At 37.0% G+C, this 23,064-nt stretch overlaps 1 protein-coding gene and 1 long non-coding RNA gene across 4 annotated transcripts; both read right to left on the reverse strand.

The window, feature by feature from the left end:
• Positions 1 to 2,995: 2,995 nt before the first annotated feature.
• LOC137036429 (uncharacterized) lies at positions 2,996 to 6,063 on the reverse strand. 3 transcript variants are annotated; one of them, XM_067410594.1, is made up of 7 exons: positions 5,877 to 6,063; positions 5,716 to 5,791; positions 4,650 to 4,968; positions 3,842 to 4,046; positions 3,676 to 3,744; positions 3,508 to 3,573; positions 2,996 to 3,386 (listed from the first exon to the last, which is right to left on the reverse strand). In XM_067410594.1, exons 3-7 carry the CDS (start codon positions 4,845 to 4,847, stop codon positions 3,232 to 3,234), a joined length of 693 nt encoding a protein of 230 aa, XP_067266695.1. In that variant the 5' UTR covers positions 4,848 to 4,968; positions 5,716 to 5,791; positions 5,877 to 6,063; the 3' UTR covers positions 2,996 to 3,231. The 3 variants fall into 3 exon arrangements, with proteins under 3 accessions (XP_067266695.1, XP_067266697.1, XP_067266696.1); XM_067410596.1 differs by lacking the exon at positions 5,716 to 5,791; XM_067410595.1 differs by lacking the exon at positions 5,877 to 6,063 and having other exon boundaries at positions 4,650 to 5,754.
• A 350-nt stretch (positions 6,064 to 6,413) lies between these two features.
• Positions 6,414 to 8,116, reverse strand: LOC137035386 (uncharacterized). The gene is made up of 3 exons (XR_010897072.1): positions 7,657 to 8,116; positions 6,515 to 6,654; positions 6,414 to 6,437 (listed from the first exon to the last, which is right to left on the reverse strand). It is a non-coding gene; the product is annotated as an uncharacterized lncRNA (long non-coding RNA).
• Between the last annotated feature and the right edge of the window lie 14,948 nt (positions 8,117 to 23,064).

Consider the following 23,064-nt stretch of genomic DNA (forward strand, 5'->3'; position numbering starts at 1 on the left):
TCATTACAGCATACACACATTACTTTCGGACAGGTGTTGGTATTTTAAGCAATATATGAGGTAAACTCAAATTTGGGTTGACGCATGACAACTTACTAGCGTAAAAAGATAAAAGTTCACACTCCTTTTCTCCGCTCCACTGCCGCTGAGAGGCCGCCATCTTGTTTGAATTTTTTCTGAAATCTCCGAACCGGTCACGTGATCGGCTGCTAACATTCTGATTGGAGGATCTCAAAAAATTGCCCACGACCGATCTAACGTATCCAGATATATATTTGTTGCTCATTCTCAGTGGAAAAAGTTCCCAAGCAACGTTGCTCGGCAACATTGCTCAAAAAGTTGCCCCATCACCTTTCAATCTTGACTTTTAAAGTGCAAAAAATCTTTAGACACACAAACATCAAGAATCAGCATATGAATCTCAACAATGGTGACATGCTTCATGCCACAATGCATGCTGGGAGTCATGGGTTGCATACGCGTGATTTTTTTCCCCAAACCAGTTAAGTGCAAACCACGCCCCTTTACGTTAAAACCCCACCCCGCAGCCTTGACTCACGTCTCTAGCTCGATTTCATTGGTCAACTAAATCACGGCGCTGATTTGCCACACCGCCCCACATGAAAAAATACTATAATTTATATTAAGTACGATAGTGTTTGTAAACCGCACTATGGTAAAATGTAGTATAGAGTGTATATTTAAGTATTTACAACACTTTGTTTATGAATGCTACAGAATACTGTAGCATTAACTATAGTGAACTGATAAACTGTAATGAACAGTACAGTTTACTCTAGTAAAAACTAAAGTATACTATAGTGTATTGTAGTATAAGACACCCTATAGTTGTAGAATACTTACAGTATTGGGTAATTTGTTTATATTACTATAGTTTTTATATTACCACTACAACTAAAATTAAATTTGTGGTGGTAAATTCTAAAGTACTTTACTATAGTATGGTTCAAAACACTATAGTAATTACTATTATTTACTATAATATTTTTCATGTGGGAAACTAATTTTAATACAATACCCAATATACAAAAGGGATACACAAGTGTATACAAAGTGAAACGTTGCACACACAATTTACAACTTAAATAAAAAGGATGCATAAAGTGAATTAAAAGTGCATAAAACTACACACATATAGATTATAAAACACCCACAAACAAAAGGGTTTAAAAAATATATATATATATATATTCTTTAGCTTATTCTTCATTCTTTAGTAAACAATATGACCTCATTACCCTGCAGTCTAAGGCTACCTGAAGCTGCGCAGACCAATCAGAGTATGACATCAAAGTACCCAGAGACTGATTTGAAAGCACACCTTTCTTTGAAATAATTTAATGATTACAAATGATCACAGAGCTGATTAAGAAAAAATACCACAGCACTGTGTGGTTAAAAAGATAAAATGCAAAAATGCCATGGTACACAAAAACAATATTACATACAATTCACAATGCTATCAAGAACTTTAAAAGGATGCATGAAATTAAATTTGTCTGTGCAGTTCCTAGTGTAAACAAGTTTATGAATATGATTTTTAATATAACTTCATAACCTGCAGTCCTAACCTAGAATTCATAAATAATACTTGCAGTATAGGGTTTGTTCACCCAAAAATGAAAATTCTGTCATTAATTACTCACCCTCATGTCGTTCCACACCCGTAAGACCTTCGTTCATCTTCAGAACACAAATTAAGATATTTTTGATGAAATCTGAGAGGTATATGACTCGTCCATAGACAGAGATATATAAATCAACACTTTCAAGGTCCAGAAAGGTACTAAAGACATTGTTAAAACAGTCATATGACTGCAGTGGTTCAACATGTTATGAAGAGACGAGAATTTTTTTTTTTTTTTTTTTTAAGCGCACAAAAATTACAGCTTTATTCAACAATCTCTTCTCTTCTGTGTCATTCTCATAATTGTTTACGTCCAGCGCTTCCAGGTTCTACGTCAGAATGCCGGCTCAGTATTGGCTAAAGCTGATCATGTGATCAGCATGATGCATGCGTGTGATGCTGACGCAGGAGCCGGCCAATAATGAGTCGGCGTTCTGACGTAGAACCTGGAAGCGCTGGACGTAAGCAATTACAAGAATGACACAGAAGAGAAGAGATTGTTGAATAAAGTTGTAATTTTTGTTTTGTTTTTGCACACAAAAAGTATTTCTCATCATTAATAAATTTAAGGTTGAACCACTGCAGTCACATGACTGTTTTAATGATATCTTTAGTACCTTTCTGGACCTTGAAAGTGTTGATTATATTGCCGTCTATGGACAAGTCATATACCACTTGGGTTTCATCAAAAATATCTTAATTTGTGTTCTCAAGATGAACAAAGGTCTTACAGGTGTGGAAAAACATGAGGGTGAGTAATTAATGACAGAATTTTCATTTTCGGGTGAACTAACCCTTAAACTTGTCTACTAATTGATATTTTGAAACATTCAAACATTGGTACCATTTTAAGTTTGATGCGAGAAGTTCATTGCCACAGATTCTGACAATTTGTGGCGAACCCTGACAGCCCTTTTCCCCCCTTTTCCTGTATATCTGCTGTAGTCATGCTCTGGACCAGAACTACTTTTTCTGGGCCGTCCAGCTGTCAAACGCCGCCTAGAACCGGTCTTATTTGTTCTTCGGGCCACTGCTGTTGGCTGACAGCCAATAATAGGACCTGGTCTTCTAGCAGCTCGTCTTAATGCTGCTGCACGTTTTGACACAGACATCCCTTTACCAAAACAGTAAAATGCAGAGATCAGTTGGGTCGGATTGTGCTGCATCTTTTCAAGCTGCTTGGCCATTGTAGTAATGGCATCACTGTAGTCAGAGTTTTCAGCCAGATCACTGAGCAGTCCCAGCATCCGTCTCACAGGAGACTGAGGTATAGATGCTGTTTAATAAGAAAACAATAAAACAATTAAACAACAACAAACACTTTGACCAGTAAACAAAACTGAGGGATGTCAATTTAGTCAAAACTAAATTATGTAACAGTAATGTCTTTCCACACAAACATCTGAATATAGCTGCAAACACTGCAAGCCCAAGCACTGCATGGCACATGCTTTTAACTCCCTAGTAATCTTTGCTGTTAGTTGTATGTTTTGATTTTTTACATCCGTTTACTTTTTCAGAATGGTATGATACTGAATCAGAATGATGATTTTGGTAGCAAACTTCTTTGGCTCTAATAACAATTAGACAGAATTTTTAATGTAATTAAGCTTCATGGACTCACCTTCCTCCGAGTTACCCGGCACACAGTGTCGTTTGGAGTATGTGTCCTCTAGAGTAGGTGATGTTTGGTGCAGTTGTGCAGAGCTGAGGGTAGACGGGCCCAGTTGATGCAAGTCTAAGGGTTCATAACAAGCACAGAGACAAAATGAAATGTAGCATGAGATATGCCACCATTAGAAAAAAAAAAAAAAGGAATACATTGTAAAAAAACAGCACCTCTCTCCCTTTATACTGACCGTCATCTTGAGCACTGAGATGGTACTGATGATCAGTATTGAAGTATTCTTGCCTGGGAGGCATGTCTATAACAATTGTATACTAATGTCACACTGCTGTACAAGTTGTTTTTATTAAGAATTAAGTATATATAATGAAGGTTTTATGTCCCACTTGAACTTTCTTACCTACAGCTAACGTGCTTGGCTTAGGCATATTTTGCCGTAAAGGTTTCAGGAAGTCAAGAGAAACTGAGGCTGTGAAGATGATAAACAGGATATATTTGTTAAAATATCTTAAGAGGGTAGTGTCAGTCCATGTGTGAGAACCTATGCTGCAAAGAAAGAAAATTACCTTTTGTTATTTTCAGCAGCTCAGCCCTCATTTCAACTGTTGTGGGAAGAAAGTTGATGGAGGTGATGTTGTAATTTTGCACTATTGCTGCCTGGTGTTTGCATGGTGCTCCACTATGACCAACAGGACAGAGCTCCAACTCCATGTCCACTGTATAGGTGTGCCCTGATGTGGAGGATATCACCTGAAACTTCTTCTCTCCAACCTAGATATTGTTGAATAGTCGTTATTTTGTTGTTTTGTTTTCTGGAGATGAACAAAGGTCTTATGAGTGTAGAACGACATGAGAGTGAGTAATAAATGACAGAATTTTCATTTTTGGGTGAACTAATCTTTTAAGTACCACCATGGTACTTAAATGGTTAGTTCACACCCAATGCACAATAAATAACATTTTACCTTTACATTTTAAATTTACATTTTACAGATGTTATAAATAATGTTTCAATAGGTTATATTATTTATATATTTTTTATTTTACTGCATGTATTCACAAAAACAAATATGCATATTTAATGTTACTAGCGCTTTGTCAATGTTAAGATTCTTTTTAATATGCCAATAAAACATACTGCAGGCTATCTCCAAGTCTCTATCACTTAATTTCTGTGTAATTTCTGTAAAACAAAATGACAAATGTTTACTTTTTACATAGGGGTACTTTCATGCCTCCTTTGTACTTGCGTTCTTATTGGAATTGAACATTGACAGTTGATGATGACACAAGGCTGCAAGATGGCTTAAAAACATATAATGAGAAAAAAATCGTCAAGTTTATAAAGATTTATATTTAAAAATCATACTTTACCTGAGAAATATCAGATGTTTTAATATTACTTTCTGTAGCAAGGAATCTTGATCGGTGGAATGCCTCCCAGTGGCCAAGTGCAACGTCTGTCACACGTGCTTCATAGTACATCTCTAGTCGGGTGACGAAAAGGTTGAATAATTGAGGGAGGTTGAATGCTTTTGTCCTCTGAAGTATTTTGTCTTTCAAGACTCGCATAGCAGCTTCCACATAGTTATTTGTTTGGTTGCCACGTGTTGGCAAGTCCCTTCTATAGCTGAGAGCCCAACTCTCACGTCGACTGAAAAGACTCTGTAGGTAGGTTAGGAACTTCTTGTATCTGTAATTAGTTAAAAAAAAAAAATAAAAAATAATAATAATAATAAGTAAAGAATAAATACAGTACAATAAAAGCCTCTAAATAGGCCTCTCAGGGTAAACACACCAGAAATAATAAGAAAATATTCAAGCTACCTCTACCAGTCTACTATTTTCTCTACCTGGTGGTCAAAGGGTTGTTCAGGGCTTGCTGGTAGAGTAATTCAACTTTACTCATCTCCCTGGCATAAAGCATGTCTTTTACTATGCTGAACAGTGTCTGTCTTTCCTTCATCTCAACTTTGTGTTCTTTGTTCCACAACCACCTCCACACAGCTTGCAAAAGATGAAATATGCAGAGCAGCTGTGTGGCTTCAGGAAAGACCTGGGCTATAGCTCCCTTTTCTGCCTTTGAGTCATCTGTAAGAAACACACAAGGGCCTGCCTCACCTCTCCCTCCAAAGGCATCTTTTGTCAATAAGGACTTAAACAGCGTCAATCCCTCACTAACTGTCCTCTCATCTTCCGACTGGGTTATTACTATCCCAAGAGGAAGACCACCTGCACAGGTGTGTGTGAGAAGGAGAAACACCCTGCAGTTCTCCTGGTCCATGTTACCAGAAGAATCCATAAAACACATCTCTCCACTATTGGAAAGACTGTGTGTTTGTTTCATCAAAGGTGAACAAATGGCTACAAGTGGTGTTCCTGCTGAAGACATTCCAAGCTTTGCACAACTGTCATCACATGCTGCATTGTAGGATTTTACCTGCCTTTCCAAAGCTGCTAGCATTCCCTCCCCACTCTGCTCTCCAAACTCCTGCTTATTAACCTTCTGATACAGTCTGCAAATGAAATTATTTTTTTGAACTACATAGGTCTGTCAAAGCTACTGATTTTACTTTGTAGACCTAGTACAATTTCACATACCTGTAGCAAAACTGAAGGTCTGGGCAAAGGGCACGGTTGGCTGAGGCATATAGTTGTTGCCATGCTCAGCCAGCAGGTCACTTTTAAGTACAGCCAGAGCTGATGTTGGGCTGTGCCCGATCTCAAACAACTGCGTCAGGGACTCTATTGCCTTGGCCCCTACATCCCTGTGTCTCAGTGCCTCCGCAACAAAGATGTTATGATTATGTCAACGCTATCTCACGACCAATTCGTACTTATTCTACGAGGTGGCTATTTCGTATAAATTCATACGACCTCACTCGTGCGAATTCGTACGATTTGTCTAAACCCCACTGACGGTTAGGTTTAGGGGCGGGGTTTGGGGTAGGTCATTCGTATGAATTCATACGAATTTGTCAACTCGTAAAATACATACGATTTAGCAAAAAACGTATGAATTAGTACGAGTGAGGTCGTATGAATTCATACGATTTAGCCACCTCGTAAAATACGTACGAATTGCCGTGAGATCGGGTTGGATTATGTACATTATACAAATGCACAGAAGTTGGGTAGGTGGGTATATGGGGATCATTGCTCCTGAAAAATAAAAACAAATCTCACAAAGCAGCTGGCAAAAACACTTATTTTATCTCATCTTCATATTTCTAACTCACCTACTAGATCCTCCCCTTTTGTCTACAGCCTTCACCAGAGTGCAAACCATTTTTGCCTCACAGCATGTATTTTTTGACAACCGTCTTTGATTAGCCGTGCCTGATCGAACACAAACATTGTGCTGGCACCTATAATGAGCCTACAGATAGATATAGATCAAATATGAATGTTTAAATATACAGAACTGTGCGCAAATCTTCGGCATGTTAGATTTTATTTAGTCATTTATATCTGTTGTATTAGTGTGCCAGTAAAAGGAAAAAAAAAAAAGTTTACATTTCTAAACTTTCATTTTGCCATCAATTGTTATAATAATAATAATAATAATAATTACTACCACCAATTTATTTATCTAGGAAAACATAAAATTGTGATGCATCTCTTCTTCCAGAGAGTCCTGGCTGACAATGACAGCAACAACAAATAAGCCAATGAGATTTTTTGTATTCACAAGGAGTCCAACACAGAGTTCTGATCTCACCATCATCATCGAGTCTGACTGGGATTACATGAGACAAAAAACTGAGACTGATTAAATCCTGTGGCAACATCTCTAATACTCATCTACCTGCAAAGCCGAAAAATGTAAAAATGTGTATGCATTTGAGAAAAATGCTGTAAATTGAGGATGTTTGAAAAAAATTCATAAATAAATGTTTTATTATTGTTTTAAATTTTATTGTTTTTAGATTTGCAGGTAGATTTCTCCAAGTGTATTAGAGATGTTGCCACAGTTTATTTTTCTCTTTATGCAATCCCAGATGGACTACATTATGGACTACATTATCTATGTGCGAACCATACCATTCTGGACTCGCTGTGCATACGAAAATCCACTTGTCCTAGGGTTGTGTAAATACTGGAGCCTACAGATGTCCAGTCCATCACAGGGATACAAATCTCACTGAACTAGTACAATTAATGGTAAAAGGAAAGTTTGAAAATGTTAACTGATATTTCTTACTGGCACACTAGTGAAATATATAATCGTCTTAAGATTTAGGTGAAGAATCTAATGTGCCTTTTGCACAATACAGTACTGTGTGTTAACACCATTTAGACTACTGTAAAGACATTTTCAGTGTAACAAATTGTCCTACACTAATTAAGTGTAAAGATGAATGAACTGATTTTACATTACCTTATAAAGCACACGTTGTCCCTTTCTTGGTTTCGTCACTGCCACTCTCCAACTCACTCCTGATGACTCACTAAGCTTTTTCACCCATTCCTTTACTTCACAACTTTCTGTTAGTGCAATTCTGAGCGACGCATCAAGTGTGGTCCAACTTTGATTGTGTAGTGCATGAACGATAGGCGCAGAAGTGATAGTTATACCCAGGAGGTAACAAGTTCTGTAAAAGTAAAAAGAAATTAGTCACCCTGCTACTTAACGCTGAGAGTTTGCCCATAAGCATTTTAACTGAGATGGCCTAGCGTTTAGACACACAAAGTTTTTTAAAACATAAATCATTATCAGAAAAGTGATGCATCAAATTAATTTAATTTAAATTTTTAACCCTAAGATGTACGGCTTGCTCTTCATCACAGCCAGAACAGGCGTAACGTTACTCCCCTGAGGGCGTCAGGTTGATCGAAATAAAGATAAGAGTAAAAATGAAAATTATAATAATAATACAAAAAACTCAAATTGAAACCTACAAATAACGTTACTTATGATAATAAAATGCAATTAAAAACAATTGGCAGGCTTATCTTACCGTTTGTCAGCGACGGATCCATCAACGGCCTTCATTATCGCCTCAGGTGACAATGTAACAGTGTTGACCAATGAAATCGAGCTAGAGACGTGAGTCAAGGCTGCGGGGTGGGGTTTTAACGTAAAGGGGCGTGGTTTGCGCTTAACTGGTTTGGGAAAAAAAATCACGCGTTGCATACTAAGGTGGCTCCCAGCATACATTGTGGCATGTTGAGATTCATATGCTGATTCTTGATGTCTGTGTGTGTGTGTGTGTCAAAATGTACTTTTTTCCTCATATTGTATTTTTTTTTTAAATTCTGAATGCGATCTGTGGCAAGAAAGTTCTGTTGGTGAATATAATCTTTTAATAACAACCACTTTTGGTCAGGAACAAGATTAGTGAACTATTCTGCTTTATGATAACTATGTCACTCAATCATCATTGTTTCTGGTTTTCTTTGGAACAAATGGTGTGTTTTGGTAAGCACTGTTACAAAGGCCACAAACTGCCCAACTAACGGAAACACTGATCACAAAAATGGTGATCAAACATTTAAAAAACAACAACATCTAAACCTCTGTTAATTCTCAATAAGAACTTCTGCTAAGATTTGTTGTCTTCTTTTATCTTGAGTTGATTTCAGGCTGCGTGGCTTTAAGTCGGTTGTAGTTGTGTTTCATTTTCTGAGAGTGCAAGCATGATGTTGCAACATCACATTGTAACACAGATTCACTGCTGTTACCATTGATCTTTTGTTGAAATTTCAACATTTTGTCAACATTAATTGCGGGTGCAAAAGTGATATTGATTCAATGTGGTTAACGTTGACACATTAACATTGATTTAACATTACTTCGATGGTTGCTTTGGGGCCAAAAGAACCTCAAATAAAATAAAACGTAAACTCTATTAATTTGCATTTTGGGCTGGTATAGCTACTATATGTAGCACTGTCCCTTTTGATAAATTCAGTGGCTAAGTTCTTGGAAAATATTGCGCAGGGGTTGTGAATTGTGACGGCTCGGTAGATCTCCACCATATAGGTAGCAGCCAAAGTCCGTGAGGAGGTGCCAACCAGACCGATTCCCCTTGATCATAAATCTCACCCAACTTCTGCCATGACTAGACAGCTTTTCAGAAGCACCACAGAACATTTCAAATTTGGCTTACGTTTTCTTAACAATTTTCTCCCTAAATTGTAAAAGAACCCCTCCATTAATGTCTATATTATTGAAAGCAGCCACTATAAATTCAGATGTGAGTAGACTCTGTGCTGCTGTGCCTCTGGAGACTGGGAGTAAATTGAAATTCAGGTCATAGTAGCTGCCTGGCCAGAGCAAAGAGATGGCGTGTTGCTGGTTTGGAGGAGAAACCTGTGCACTGCTTATTACAGGCCAGCCTGGGTGATTGACAGAGCAAAGTTACGCTCTCATTTCCTCAGCCCTTTAAGGGATTGCAATCTTCCTCTCTTTTCTCTGCTGTCTGTCACCGTGTCACTCTGTGACCACTGCCACTGTCGGACGGATTCACCTCTCTCTCTCTCTTTCTTGGTTCTTCTTCCCGCCCCTCCTCTCACACAGCTCCATATAAACAGCTATCAAACTGTTCAGGCAGGCCTTTGAAATGAGAAAGTCTCTGAGGAACCATAAACACAAGCTCATATAAATGATATTGAATTTATATGAGCTATGTGACAAGAAACCCTATTTTCACAGGGGGCACAGGAGCATTAGAACGCAACATCTAAACGTAGACTTTAAATTCTGGACACCCCTAATGTGGGTAGTGTGAGTACACCGCATTGCCAAAAGTTTGTGGACACCTAAGCACTATGTTTGCAAACGTGATATTGGTTTTAAGTAAATATAACCAGGAGTTTTCAAAGTGGGGTCTATAAAAAATATATAAAATGTATTTTTAGAGCTGTCAGTTAATGTGTGACTTTGGCAGTTTGATACACACTACGAACCACTGATTTTGTTGAATAAAGTCGTTTTTAGTTTATTTTAGTTGAAATCCGATGGCTCCATGAGGCCTCCATGGGGAGCAATGGACACTTCCTCTCTCAAGATCCATAAAGGTACTAAAAACATATTTAAATCAGTTCATGTGAGTACAATGGTTCAATATTAATATTATAAAGCGACAAGAATATTTTTGGAGCGCCAAAAAAACAAAATAACGACTTATTTAGTGATGGCCGATTTCAAAACACTGCTTCATGAAGCATCAAAGCATAAATGAATCAGTGTATCAAATCATGATTCGGATCGCGTGTCAAACTGCCAACGGCTGAAATCATGTGACTTTGGCGCTCCGAACAGCAGATTCGATACACTGATTAATTTATGATCCAATGCTTCATGAAGCAGTGTTTGGAAATCGGCCATCACTAAATACTCTACTGATGAACTGATTTAAATAAGTTTTTAGTTCCTTTATGGATCTTGAGAGAGGAAGTGTCCATTGCTCCCTATGGAAGCCTCACAAAGCCATCGGATTTCAACTAAAATATCTTAATTTGTGTTCCGAAGATTAACGAAGGTGTGGAACGGCATAAGGGTGAGTAATAAATGACAGAATTTTCATTTTTGGGTGAACTAACCCTTTAAGGTTGAACCACTGTAGTCACATAAACTGTTTTAAATATGTCTTTAGTGCCTTTCTGTGCATCTGAAATTGTTAATTATCTTTTTCATTTTTTGAATGAACGAACCCTTTAACTGAATCTGCTTGCAATCACATCAATGTCTTAAGAGCGCAGCTGATTGGTTCCTGCTGTATCAGTAGCCAGTGAGCTCACATGCTCAAACTTCAAATGCTTGGTCAGCATTTGCTATAGCGGTTGCAGCACGCTTTTAGAAACCCTCCACCTTCCCCAGCTCCACCTGTATTTTTTTACAACAGCAGCAGCATGTCTTACTTACTTTACTAGTATATATTGGCAGTAGCGAGTTGCTCTGCAGCAACAGCAATAACAGCAGCAGCAGTGTAGCAGATTCCACCAAGACAAAACATATCAACATTACCATGCCAAACACTTAGCTGTCATGACAGGAATAATAATTATATTTCAGGCAAAAATTACAAATGATTTTTGTTGTTGTTATTGTTTTCTGCCAACAAAAAATAGGTCCAACAGAAGCCTCCGCTTACACTCTGCATTGCTTATATACTCTGGTCTGGCATCCACATGCATTTGGTCATGTCGTGTCTATGTATGTATGGACAATGACAGCGAGACACTCCAAGCATGATCAAAGATGTATTCCCAGACTATATATAGACTGAGACCTGTCATTGTGTGCACTTAACAATAGTCTGCTTATTCTTTGTGATTAAATGGTTCAGGGACCGCTTGTGTTGACTGCATAATGTATTGGACAGCCTCTGCTATAACACTCTGGAAATATTATTCAGCTCTTCTGTGAGGTTATACCAGACTTTCCCCCTCACGGATTTATGGCTGCTTCACCACCCTGACATTTAGTTGCATATTTATGCTCTGCTGTGTCCTGTCATCAGTCACCGTACAGACCCAAGGGTTATCACACATATCTGCTTATATCAACTGATGGGACTTTCACTGACACCGCTGTGTGTCTGGCAGGAAACATGTCTGATATTAGTCTTGTACATGCCAAGTGAGTATCTACTATTGTTTTAGACAATAATAGAGCGTCTTCATTTCAGATTTTGCCAACCTCCGGTGTTGATGATGAAGGTAAAGGTGATGCAACACAGGCCCAGACAGAATCTGCAGAGTTTACTCACATTTTCTGTGCTGATTTTTAGGTAAAATCAGGCACAATTCTGGAGAATGAATGGAAGCATTGATGGAATGTTAAATGTTTTTTTAAAAATATTGTAAACTGAAACTGCCCCAAATGAAATGAAATTAGAATCTGTGGTAACCTCCATGAGCTTTCTGAGAATTAAGATTCTTTGTCACTGTAGGCATAACTATAATATATCTATATCCATTAATATCTAAACCATCTCTTTTCCATTCTGTCTCAGGATATGGAGGACTACGTAAACTTCCTGTCTCCTCCAGTCTGTCACTGGTGTGATATCCGCTTGTTAAGTCATGACTTAAGGAGCGCCGTTTCTGGGTCCAAGCCTAAGGTCGTTTCACTTGAGAATGCCATCTCGATGGCTATATATGAGCACTATTTAGTCATATTAAACATTTAACATTTTAAAAAGTTAAACAATTTAAATACTTACAGTCTACACAACAGTCTCCGTGTTCACAGCGTCAAAGACATTAATATTTTAACAATTTATAAAAGATGAATCACTGTCTGGCCATTTGGGATTCTGATATGGAGATAAATGTTATGTTTATAATTTTTGGTAGTATTACACCACATCATGTGTGTATATTAGCACCGTTTGTTGTTTTCTTGTGGTATGCTGCCGCGTGACGTCAGGCTTAACCGCAAACATCCATTTATTGTCAAGATGTCCAAAAAGACCATACACAATTTTATAGCAGATCTATTTGCACCCCAATGTATATATTATACATATTACCATTTATATATTCTTCTTTGTGAAAGTTTTAAGAAATAATCTATGCATCAATCAATCCTACCCCTGAAGGAATAATGGTCAAAAACCACAAAAGACTAAAAAAAAAAAAAGAGTTCAGTGATCTAAAAGACAACCTCCAACCAAGACTGATTTTGTTTTGGTTATATATCCATATGCTTTTTTTTTTCTTTTCTTTTTTTCTTTCAGATATTTAATTATTTAGTTATTTAATTCATTTTTTTGTGTGATGTTGCTGTTAGAGCATAAACAACATCTGCAAAGTTACAACGCTCAAATTTCAATGCAAAGGGAGATATTTTCTTTTAAAGAATTCTCTGTTTAAGGACTATACAACAAATGGCTGGTAGGGACTACAATGAGCTTCTTCCTGGGTTGGTGACATCATTAACCCTAAAATTTACATAAACCCTGCCCTTAAGAACACACAACAAAGGGGTGAGGCCATGTTACTGCAATACAGTATGTAACAAATGCAATAGCATTTCATAAAAGCAAGATGACAACACAACAAATTATAACAGTAATTCAGCTATTTAAACTATACCTGTTCTATCTTTATGCAGCATATATTCTCTTCTAGGCATCTTACAACAGTTCCCACACAAGAGATTTATAGATTATAATGACAGAATATGCAATCAATAACTTTAAGATAATTAACTCCACATCAGCTACATAAATTCATCAACTAACCATTCAGAAACGTCCAGTTGCATTTGTTGTCACTTCTTTTTGAGTCTCTATCATTGTCCGACTCAGTGGCTGCGTCCGAAAACCTAGGTAGCTGTCTTGCTGCCTCGCTATCTTATAAGAGAATGACTTGTATGGCAGCGTTTGTGCATGAAGGTAACGTCACGAAATTGATTTCGGACGGACTTCTGAGGCAGCGTAACAGTTTAATGATCTACAGCAATATAGCGCGAGCTTTGGTGAGAACTAAACAAATATTTAATTACTACAGTAGTAATTTCTTGATAGAAATGATATCAAAATTGAAATATGTTGATCAAAATCATACATTTATACACAAACTTAGCAGCAAACGCACCTTCGGACGCCATCTTTATTTTTCTAGCTCAACTGTCACAGAATGGGAAGCACAGGATTGTGGGATATCAAAGGCAGCTAAGGATACATCTATGCTTCCTTCAAAAATCGATCTGAGGAAGGTATCTCATGAGACAGGAAGTGAAGCTAACATTGGATTCGGACGTGCCTTGATGCCTTCTTACCTTGAAATGTGTCCTCGGAAGGCAGCATTTTTCAGTTTTCGGACGCAGCCAGTGAGTCTGAGGTAATCGGTGCTGCTAACAGGAGCTCTTGAAACTCCGCCCTCTTCGTAGGGACACACACAAAAACAGAGCATTTTTTGATCACCCTCAAAAAGTGACAAATTTAACATGCTATAAAAATGATCTGTGGGGTATTTTGAGCTAAAACTTCACATACACACTCTAGGGACATCAGAGACTTATTTTACATCTTGTAAAAGTGGCATTGTATGACCCCCTTGAATTGATGCATTAGTCAGTCTGCACGTTACATAGTTACACCAGTAGGTGGCGAAAAGTAACCATCTCTATGAGTGAATTATGGACTCATTTCATTCAGTTGATTCCTCCAAACACTGATTCATTTAGGAACAAAACGAGTGACTGCCTTTTTTTTTTTATGAGCGAGTCATTAAATCATTCATTCAATCGATTCGTTCAAAACACTGATTAATTCTGTTGCTCAGACTGGACTGCTTCAGCTTTGTTGGAACTATTGTCGTTGGTGGGGCAAAAAACAGACAAAGTAACAGGAAATGTTGCAATTAATATGTAAGTTTGAATAAAAGCAACATATCAATCGCAATTGTGCTACCCTCAGATCATCCCTGATCAGTGAGGAAGACGGTACTCCCTAAACCAGGGGTTTTCAATCTTTTAGATGACACGGTCCTCCAAATATGAGTATCCTCTATGGACCCCCCCAATCCTAAATTTAAAAGCTGGTTAAATTTTTTCAAGTACAAAGACCAAATTAATACTGGGAAAAAGCATATTTTGAATGTGTCGATTACATTAAATTACATTACTGTATTAAAAATCAAAATGTATTTATTTTTATGTTTATATTTTAGTATTTATTTTAGCCAAATGTATTTATTTATTAAGTTATTTACTTAAATGAAAATGTGCTATTTTTGTATTAGTTATGTATTATATTATTAATGTATTATTTTATCAACTTATTTTAATAAGATATATTTGATTATTTAATTAATTAGTTTACATTTTTATTATTTATTTATTATTACACTGCTTTTCTCTAAACTTTTCCACGGACCCTCTAGCACTCCCTTGTGCCCCCTTGGGGTCCCCGGACCCCAGTTTGAAAACCCATTCCCTAAACCATGGTCATTGTTTTGGTCATCAAAACTTTGTCACACATTATCTAGAGATTTTTGTTGGGTGCAACAGGATCCCTCTTTGTCCTCTATCACTCTGCCTTGTGGGAGACAGCCAGCTCTGATTTTATTCTCTTGCATTTTAATTAACCTTTGCCAGTACACTGATGCTGCCGCTGCCTGCTCATTATTAGGGAGCATGTTCTGTGCGACTGCACTAACGAATAGCTCAGGGACCCCTGTTTCATCTCCATAACGCTGGGGAGAATGAAAATGCAATCTGAAATAGAAGAGCCTGAATTTTTAGCTTTATTATTTGTTTTCATTTTTGCCTATATTACCTTTCAAAGTGAGGCATATCTTTGTTCAAAGCCTTTATAGCAATCAATGAATATTTAACATCCCTTGGTAGCACCCTGTGAAGAATGCTTGATGGGCATGTTCTTTATGCAGACACACCTGTGTGGGACAGTGGCCTTTAGTTGGGACAGGGAGTCATTTTCATCAAATACAGTCCACCATGAAGGACAATGCTTGATGATAGAATTTTTTATCAATAGCCTATTGAGTCCCCTAAAGTAATGTTTTTCTTCTCATTTAGATTTAATTTGAGTATCAACTTCATCTCAGATGTTTCTCCTAGAAGATCTGTGACAAACATTTTGTCCTCTTTCCAAAAGGGGAAATGAAAGGAAATGTGTAAGAATATAGAGCTAGTATTTATGTTATGTAGAGTAAGAAGATAGAGCTATAAAATGAATGTGCATAGCATAGATCAGATCATTTGTTCATCAAGTGTTTGAGTTCAAATTGAGATATCTGACTTGTGATTAGAGATGTCGGTGTATTGAACAATCTGAACACAGTTGAGACGTTGAGATCTCTTCTGAAACTCTCAGTGGTTGCTTTAGTTAGAAAATATAAGCAGGAGATTTGAGAAAAACTCTCTATTTGATGTAATCCATTTTATTTCATTGCTGTCAAGGAGAAACGGCTAAGAAATCTCTGCTGGGATTTTTCTGTCCTAGGTGTTATTGGAATTGCACTCATTACAGATGCATTAAATGACATGGATCCTGTTATGGCTGTATATTACTGCATGTCCCCATATAAACAATAAACTGATTTTAAAGGAGAAGATAACATGGCTTCACTCTGAAAAACATAGCTCAGTTATAATTAACCACAAAGGATTTTACAAAGCTTTAGTGATTCAGTGAAGCTTGTAAATAAACATTACTGTTGATAGTTTGTTTGCACCCCGGAATGAGGAATTATTGCAGACCAGCCTCACTCACAGACTGTTTTCTTGGGTAATCGCTGGAGAAAAAACTGCACTACTAATGCCCTGTGCTTATTTACTCTGACTTGTATTCAGGGACCCTGCTTGGATCTTGAGATGATCATAGTGTTGCTGTGAGCTGCTCCTAAATGTTTGAGGCCTGACCAGCGTTGTGTGTTGTCATCTACAGTACAAGTTGTTACACTTTTCTTGTGTACTCCCAGGAGTATGCTTATTTCAAGTGCACAACTCCACAGTTAGGGAGTCGCTGTCTTGATCGGCAGTACTGTAGCAGATAAAACATTGAGTGGTCTTGATCATTTAGTGCAAAAGGGCAAAATATCTCAATTTGGGTGTTTTGTGTGTGTGTGTGTGTGTGTGGTAAACTTGTTTTGATGCAACTGGGTGTGCGATGCTAAGGAAAAAAGTCACACCTGACTATAAGTCTCAACAGGTCTAAAAAAAGATCTAAAAAAGTTTACAAACATTATAAACAATATAGACATGTATTTTAGTTTTCAGGTATTCAGAACAGAATGGAATTGAAAAAAATATAAAACAAATATAGATAAACTTGGACCAGCATACGTCTTTTATTTGGCACAAATCCAAATTTGTGCGTACTTGATGTTAATTGCATTATATAAGATGTTTTGAAATGTACGTTTCGGCATGTTTTGGAAGATAAAAAAAATGCAACTTATATTCCAGAGAAAATGTGGTATTTTTCAGCAGTGTAATATCTAATAAAATATTATAGAATATAATTATATATATAATTATATAACAGAATTAGTTTTATTGCCTTTAATGCTAGTTTGTGAAATAATAAAAAAATACATATATTTATTTATTTATTTAATCTATTGCCTTAAAGGTGCAATATGTAGTATTTTCTGTCCGCTAGAGGTCGCTATTCAAAACAAAGGCGTAGCTTGATGATGCCAAGTTTGAGCGCAGAATCTTGGGATGTGGACTTCACCTCACAGCCGGTGTCATGACGTGTTTTTTTTTTTTTCGCCAAACAGTTCAGCGGAAATCCCCTCCCTGCAACCAATTTCATTGGCTCAGATTACATTGACAGGTAGGTTTAGGAATCAGGGTTGGGTGTAGGCGACTCCTTACACATCCTGTTAAAATTGCAATTTACTCACGATTTACAAATAGTTAGAAACATTTGGGATATTGTAAGTACTCAAATGAACAAAATATATAACACTGGCTTAGTGGTTTTTGGATATTTTACTGCAAAATTCTTACATATTGCACCTTTAACATACAAATCTAACTGAAGTGCACGTAAAGGCCTAGACATGTCTTGTAAAGAAAAAAAGTTCCCCTTTAAGAGCAAATAGAACTATGAAACCAAAATGGCTGCATTATTACCATTTTAAAAATAAATGAACAAAACATTGCCTTTTCTCTTGACAGAATGTTATGGATGAAAAGGTAAGCCTGTTGTTTGTAGAATGATAGATTCAGACATTAATATGCTTTCATTGTCACATTAATAATATTTCCAAAAATACCATTTTCCACAATTGACAATCTTCAATGCAAGTGTGCTATTCACCTACATTGGATCTGCCCAGATGTTTGTGATTGTAACCCCATATATTACCTCATATATCCTCTCAAATGGAAGCTGTAGAAAAATATTCTCTCACAAAACTAATCTCTCCCACTCTGACAGCGAAATATGAATAAGCTCTTTTCTTGCAATGCCAGGAAATGTGTAAACTCCATCCGTCTTTTCTTTGGCCAGCCCAATGTTCACGTCTTAAAAAAGCATTGCTCACTGGTTTCCTCATGGTTGCTTCTACAAGTCCCATTAGCTTTTGTTGGACAAATGTGGTAAATTTTGTTTTACTGTTTTAGGTTCTTACAAATACGATTGAGTCTCTGTGCTCCCATTGGCTGCTTCTGGCACTGGAGAGACGTCTGCAGGAAGTAAATAATGAGGAGACAGATCCATTAACCATGAGTCTAAACTTCATCACAGAGTTAATATATGGGCACACAGCTGACATCAGTCATGTGCAGGCTTAAGATGCAATGAACTTAATTTTTATGTTGAACATAAACATTTTGATTCCAGCTTCAATATTTCACATAACTTACATATTAGTTACTCCTATATATATATATATATATATATATATATCTTGGATCATGTCAAACCGTGCAAATGATTATTATTATTATTATACTTAGTTCTCAGATTGTTAATGCTAACAACATCAGCATTGCATTACTATGTGTATTTAGTGTGTGTTAGCGTTACCTGTAGATTTCAATTTCTGTAGCCATTCCGCAGTCTGAAGTCTTTTGCTTTTGACTACGTGTGAATCTTCAGTTCAAAAGATGTAGTTCTTTGTTCTTGTTATGAAAAGGGTCAAAAAACTTCTCAGCCCACCCACTCTTGATACTCAAGGCTACACAACACGCTGCTGCTGTTTTCTCATAAATCACACGAAAGTGTGAATCATATTTAGTATTAAACAATTACAGTACAATCAAACAAACTTATATCGAGACGTGGAGCATATGGGAAAAATCAGGCCGTCTCTCCACCCAAGATTTCTGACAACTCAAAATATTGTAAAAAATCCAGGATTAGCATTTGTACATAAAGTGTAGACACTTAAAGGGATAGTTCACCCAAAAATGAAAATTTGATGTTTATCTGCTAGGGCATCCAAGATGTAGGTGACTTTGTTTCTTCAGTAGAACACAAATGATGATTTTTAACTCCAACCGTGGCTGTCTGTCAACCGTATAATGCGTGTCAATGGCAACACCATTTATACGAGTCAAAAAAACATGCACAAATCAAATCTGAACGCGCTCTGACAATGGCAGTGATCTCTCGCACTCATTGAAGCAAAGCGTGAGAGATCACTTCTGTCATCAGAACGTGTTTTTTGACCTTACTAGCCGGATGCTCAAGGCAGTTAGACATAGTGGTGTTTTAGAGGTAAAAATTGATATAAATATTGTTCGGTTTGTCACACAAACCGATCGTTTTGTGTCTTCGGACATCAATGTGTGGTCACGAGCCGCAGGGTTTAATTTGGATTTGCCTGTGCATGTTTTTTTTTTCTCTCATAGATTTTGTTCCCATTGACATGCATTATACGACTGACAGACGGCAACAGTTGGTGTTAGAAATCACCACTTGTGTTCTACTGAAGAAACAAAGTCACCTACATCTTGGATGCGCTGGGGGTAAGCAGATAAACATCAAATTTTCATTTTTAGGTGAACTATCCCTTTAAGTGTCTACACTTTATGTACAAATGCTAATCCTGGATTTTTTACAATATTTTGAGTTGTCAGAAATCTTGGGTGGAGAGACGGCCTGATTTTTCCCATATGCTCCACGTCTCGATATAGTTAAAGTTTGTTTGATTGTACTGTAATTGTTTAATACTAAATATGATTCACACTTTCATGTGATTTATGAGAAAATAGCAGCAGCGTGTTGTGTAGCCTTGAGAATCAAGAGTGGGTGGGCTGAGAAGTTTTTTGACTCTTTTCATAACAAGAACAAAGAACTACACCTTTTGAATCTTTCTCAGAAATTTGAGAAATATGCTAAAAACCTTTGGCGTACATATGCATAATTCCACACGTGATGGAAGAAATGCCTGTATTTTATTGATAGGAGCAGATAAAATAATTTAATCTCTATAATAGCCTATAAAATGAGCGGACTAACTTTTGGAAATCATCCAGTCATTTTAAAAACATTGGATGGAGAAACTTTAAGTTGACTTCAGGTCAGCTAAACTTTTACTTTGCTTTGGACTGCAAAATCAATATGAGATAATATTTATGATGGTCATTTGCTCTACATGAAACAAACAAGAAATGTAAAACAAAACTGAAATATATGTTTTGAAATATTCATTTGCTCATATCTAAAAATTTCTGGCTGCATTTTCCATTTGCGCAGGCCCCTCTGAAGCTGTTGATATTACAGTATGAAGAAGTGCTGTTCGCCGTATTCTTCAGTGGCTGTGAACGCCATAAAATCAGATATACTGTGTTTTCCATACAGATCAGATATTGTACCTATCAAGGAACTTATGAAAAATTGAAACAGCCCCTAAGCTGAGCCTATCAGTATTTCCAGAGCCGAGAGTGAATGAATAAAACATAAACAGATATGATGATGAGGAGCAGGAAGAGAGTCTCTGGACAGACTGTGACTGAATCAGCAGCAGTCACTTGACCTCTTGCCCCCGATGGGGTGTTCACGCCTTCTGCCTGGCGCTCATTTACGACAGCACACCATCATCAGAGTAATAGCCTGACAGGAGAATAGTTAACCCTTGACCTCTCACACAACACATTCGCTTAAAGCCAAAATCTTACTCTAGATTTCTCCATTATCACCGTGGCATGTTGACATTTGCTGATAAGAAGCTTTTGTACACAACCTCACAATAGTGATCTGGTATAATTCTGATATTAAAGTGAGTGATTAGCAGATTAACCAGGTCTAAAGGCCATCTTTTTAAATTTCCATGCTCTACCTGCAGGGTCTCATTGGTCAAGCTAGTTGAACAATATAGTCCTGCTGGTTAAAGTACACTCAAAAATTAATATTCTGTCATTATTTACTCCTTCAGTATTTCCAGAGCTGATAGTGCATGATTAATAATATAATGATCATAAAATAAATAGTATAATGATAAGGGGCAGGATATTATATATAAGAGAGAGAGAGAGAGAGAGAGAGAGAGATGTTGCATTAACCGAAAATTTTTCTTTAGCAGTGGCTGAAAAATTCGAAAGCCATCCGTCATTTTGATAGATAACACTATTGTAATTTGTAACTGTAATTCTCACCTCTGTCCACTTGGTGGCGAGTGGACTCTTGCTGACTATCAAGTTAATGGTGAACGAATGGCTTTTCCGAGTTACGTGACATTGTTTACTACTGTTTTATTATGTTTTCGTGGTTGAAACACTGATTGAGGAATTACCTGAAAGACAGGATACGGATTTCGGTAAGTTGTACTGTATCTTTCAACATATTTCTGATGTTCATTCATGTTTATTTAGTTCTGAAATGTAGTAAAGAGGAAGGGACACTAGCGTTCACTTTGGCTTTGCTCGCTTGAACTGAGTCACTAATAACAGTGATCTCTTGCGCCACATAAAGAGCACCAAAAGGGTATTTATTCTGTTTTTATTTTGTTGAAACCATGTAAACACCAAAGACGCTTTGACCTATTACATGTTTTAATAGACAAGGGAAAAACTGTTTTGATATATTTATAGACAGAAAACGAATTGTTGTTATATAGCTCAACACATTTAGATATATTGTTTCAATCTAATTTTCTTGATTTTTTGCGAGTACCATGCCTCAGAGAAAAACACAGTTTTGTCAAGTAGCTAACATAGCATAATCAGATGCAGCTTTATTTTTAATAACAGTAATACAGCATTTTCTCCATCATACAATGTTTTGAAATGAATTGCATGTAATTTATCAACACAAGCCATCCAGCATTTAATATGATATTCTAAAATTGATCTTACTGCAGTGTGTCTCACACAAATGTCTTGAGTAATGTTATAACATCATTTTCAACACTCTCAAATGTATGTAATATGATAAACAGAGCTGCGTTACCTCATACTCATGACCAGAAAAGCGGAAGTGGCGCCGGCGACTGTGTCATAATAAAAGTTCCGTTGCTTGTGAGGCGTGTGTTGCGAAATCGCTCCAGCGACCTCGTTCAGCTCCCACAACACTCGGTCCTGCTCTGCTTCATATTACATTAACGTTAATAATCGCATCCATGAACATGATTTCTTCCCGAGTCCTATCCCTATTCTTTTGCACCATCTGTTGAGGTGAAGACTACATGTCCCAAGATTCCGCGCGCAAACTTGGCGTCATTAAGCTACACCTTTGTTTTGAATAGCGGACAGGATTCTTACATACTGCACCTTTAAAGGATTAGTTCACTTTTAAATAAACTTTTCCTGTAAATTTACTCACCCCCATGTCATCCAAGATGTCCATGTCTTTCTTTCGTCAGTCGAAAAGAAATTAAAGTTTTTGATGAAAACATTTCAGGATTTTTCTCCTTATAGTGGACTTCAATGGACGGCAAACAGTTGAAGGTCAAAATTAGTTTCATTGCAGCTTCAAATTGTTCTACACGATCCCAGACGAGAAATAAAGGTCTTATCTAGAGAAACCATCACTCATTTTCTAAAAAAAATTAAAAAATTATGATGCTCATCTTGAACTAGCTCTCTTCTTCTTCTTCTCTATTTGAATTCCAGCAGTGTAGACAATGAAACAGTGTATTACTGCCCTCTTCAGGTCAAAGTTTGTACTAATTGTTATACACTATTGAACTAGCATATTGTATTAATATACACTGAACAAAACTAAATGCAACACTTTTGTTTTTGCTCCGATTTTTCATTAGCTGAACTCAAAGATCTAAGACTTTTTCTATGTACACAAAAGGCCTATTTGTCTCAAATATTGTTCACAAATCTGTCTAAATCTGTGTTAGTGAGCACTTCTCCTTTGCCGAGATAATCCATCCACCTCACAGGTGTGGCATATCAAGATGC

Source organism: Chanodichthys erythropterus, chromosome 14 (assembly GCF_024489055.1).
Source record: "Chanodichthys erythropterus isolate Z2021 chromosome 14, ASM2448905v1, whole genome shotgun sequence".
Classification (NCBI taxonomy): domain Eukaryota; kingdom Metazoa; phylum Chordata; class Actinopteri; order Cypriniformes; family Xenocyprididae; genus Chanodichthys; species Chanodichthys erythropterus.

Excerpts from the sequence above, each read along its gene's own strand:
- LOC137036429 (XM_067410596.1), bottom strand. The coding sequence starts at position 4,847 with ATGCGAGTCTTGAAAGACAAAATACTTCAGAGGACAAAAGCATTCAAC. Across the intron at positions 4,047-4,649 it reads AAACATCTGATATTTCTCAG|GTTGGAGAGAAGAAGTTTCA; the intron begins GTAAAGTATGAT and ends AACAATATCTAG. Across the intron at positions 3,745-3,841 it reads GCTGCTGAAAATAACAAAAG|CCTCAGTTTCTCTTGACTTC; the intron begins GTAATTTTCTTT and ends TCATCTTCACAG.